This window comes from Bombus impatiens, unplaced genomic scaffold (genome assembly GCF_000188095.3).
Source record: "Bombus impatiens unplaced genomic scaffold, BIMP_2.2 scf_0318, whole genome shotgun sequence".
Taxonomy (NCBI): Eukaryota; Metazoa; Arthropoda; class Insecta; order Hymenoptera; family Apidae; genus Bombus; species Bombus impatiens.
The window spans coordinates 2,289,707-2,292,369 of record NT_176737.1 but is presented as its reverse complement, the minus strand read 5'-3'; the positions used below and the strand labels follow the sequence as shown (position 1 = coordinate 2,292,369).

Sequence of the window (2,663 nt, the reverse complement as noted above, 5' to 3'; positions counted from 1 at the left end):
TATTGATTTGTAAAATTTGCCCGACTAAAGAGATCGACCGTCTCCGGTTCCGATGAAACGGTTCTACAACATGGGTTCCAGATTTCAGGGTGACGATAGAGAGCCAGTGAGAGTGAGAGAGAAAGGTGGAGAGAACAAGAACGTTGCTCGCTATTGTTTTCTCGAGTGGCGCTCGCTGGTTCAATGCTCGCCCGCTCTGGTAGACCGGTACCAGATGTACCCGGACCGCCTGGTTTCAACCGTGATATCACATCACCCCATTCGTCACGATTACGCCTTTCAGCATGCCAAAATGTTTTTCATTTTTCGCATCAAAACCAACATCTTACAAGTCTTCTGATGATAATAACTGAATTTTCCGTTTTAGAAAGGACTGGTCGAAAGGATTTCTGGACATGCAATCGTATCGGAAAATTCAACAAAGAAGATATTTAGCTAACACTAAATCATATATATTTCTTTTCTTCGAGTAAATACAATATAAAAGTCACTACATGTGATGTGCATGATATCATAATGAGAAGGTTTTACGTAGTTTCTTCGCTTAGTTGTATACCAACGATATGTACGAACGACGAGTACGCGGTGCAATCTGTGCAAGCTGTGGTGTAAAGAAAAAGAAGAAATCTATCAAATAGATACGATACAATTTTTCAAAACAGAGTTATTCGTCACAATACTATCCCGTGTAAAAATAATTCTCAATTTCTTCGATATTATTATCTCTTTGTTTGTCAAAATAATCTCGGTGTTTCGGTTAGGACGAGATCTAAAGAAAATGAACGAACAGTTTCAGCTGTTTCATCAAATATTTTGTATTATAATCAATGATTACATATAAATACTACTGTGATTCAAAAAATATGTAACTCGGTCCTTGTACCGACAACGATGAACGATCTCTATTGAAATTTACGTTAAAATCCTTGTTGATTCATTCACCGGCGTATCTGAATGAACTTTTTCGTAACAAAAAAGGACTAAATTGCGCTGATTATCAACAATCGCACGAACTTTGTTTCGACATAATATGATTACTCGAGTTTTGATTGTACAATGAAATTTCTGTTAACAAATTGTGCTCGCTTACAGATTGCTCCTTCTACTTCTAATAAAAGTTACGCAGTCGAAGCGCAATCTTTAGCGATTATTTAATTTATTAGACATTTTTTTTTTTCTTTTCTTCTTGTGTTTACGCTGGAGTTCGCGTGAAATTACAGTTGACACGTTTTTACGTCTCTAAATCGTAAATAATAATCGTCATCACAGATTATATTATGCGTTCGCTATATACCTTGCAATTAAAAAGAAATTATATTAATCGTATAAATGCTATGTAGGTGACAATACCCTGCGTTAATCGCAACTTCCGTAAATTTTTATATAGAAACGAATTCTGGAATGAAGTCAACGTACTACATATTCATTATATCATCATATATACCTAAATTTATCGATATCTAGTAAAGAAGGAGCAACGCAATCGCATGTCCACGATGAAATAAATTCCTGGCCTTAAGCATATCTCCACGATTCTAAACGATTACAACGAAACGTGAATTTCTTATAAACCTAAATTACAAATCTGTGATGACGTTAATCGATCGTAAGTGAACAAAGTAAAAGTTTACGTCGATCGTCCCCAGCCTCCTCCCCTGTTTGCCCCACTTCCTCCACTATTCCCTTGGTAGTTAAAAGAATAATTCTAGAACATCATAAAAAAGCGTGATTAGTCGTTGATCGTACCTCTGCATCATCCTGTTAAATCGTGATGGGCGTATTCTTCAATCTCTGCTACTTAATTTCTTACGAACCTTTTAATCGAAATGAAATTCATTTAATTCGAATATTTACGAAGAAAGATCCATTTTCGAACAACGAAATGTTTCTAGATTCATTAATCGATCGCTCCATCGTTTTCAGGGATAACCATTAACATTGAAATATTAAAATCTTACCCGTTGCTGATTGTACTGCGACCCATAACTGTTGTACTGTGGATTGTGGTAATTGTTTCGCCCGTACTGTTGGCCGCTGTAATTATTTCTTTGCTGGTACTCCGAATACTGCTGATAATTATGGGGCGTGCCGTAACCCCTCGCCCATGGACCAGGCATCATTGGAAACTGGCTGGATCCTGCATTCTGGTATCTTCCTTGATAGTCTGTACTCCGGTAACCTGAACGGTGAATCAAATAACAAGTAGTTAGTTTTGGAATATAATAGACAGTGAATTAAAAGGCAGACACTTCTCGTTCCAGGTCGAAACGTACAGAATTTCTACAAAATGGACATCGAACAACTTCAAAACTACTGATTGCTCCAGTCGATGAACCTGTGCGTCAACAGGAAAGCGTAACCATACAAATAAATCCGTATCGAGCATCTTCGTCTATCGTCGACACGGAAAACAAAAGAGGAAACGTACGCTGCTGACAGAGGCACGATAGTCGCGTAGGTGAAAGGGTCCGGAGCGTGGCGGCGCGTGTCCCATGTTCCCTCGAATAATATGTAAACGCGCGTGCATAGCCACGGCTAACACGGAAGGCAAGAACAGAACGGCGAGGGCTAAGTATTCGTCAGCATCACGAAACGTCATAATGGAGGCTCGATGCTAATAACGGATTTTCGAAAGGGCAATGCGCCGGGTGTAGGCGCGTGCC

The 2,663-nt window shown here is 38.9% G+C and overlaps 1 protein-coding gene across 1 annotated transcript in view; it reads right to left on the bottom strand.

Annotated features, from left to right (window-relative positions):
* Positions 1-664: 664 nt before the first annotated feature.
* Positions 665-2,663, bottom strand: part of LOC100745013 (5'-3' exoribonuclease 2 homolog) — a 31,144-nt gene continuing 29,145 nt past the window's right edge. The window contains exons 16-17 of the mRNA XM_003489152.4: positions 1,959-2,179; positions 665-1,705 (exon numbers count right to left, since the gene is read on the bottom strand). Coding sequence (XP_003489200.1) covers positions 1,628-1,705; positions 1,959-2,179 — 299 coding nt within the window. The 3' untranslated portion in view covers positions 665-1,627. The remainder of the gene's footprint in view (positions 1,706-1,958; positions 2,180-2,663) is intronic.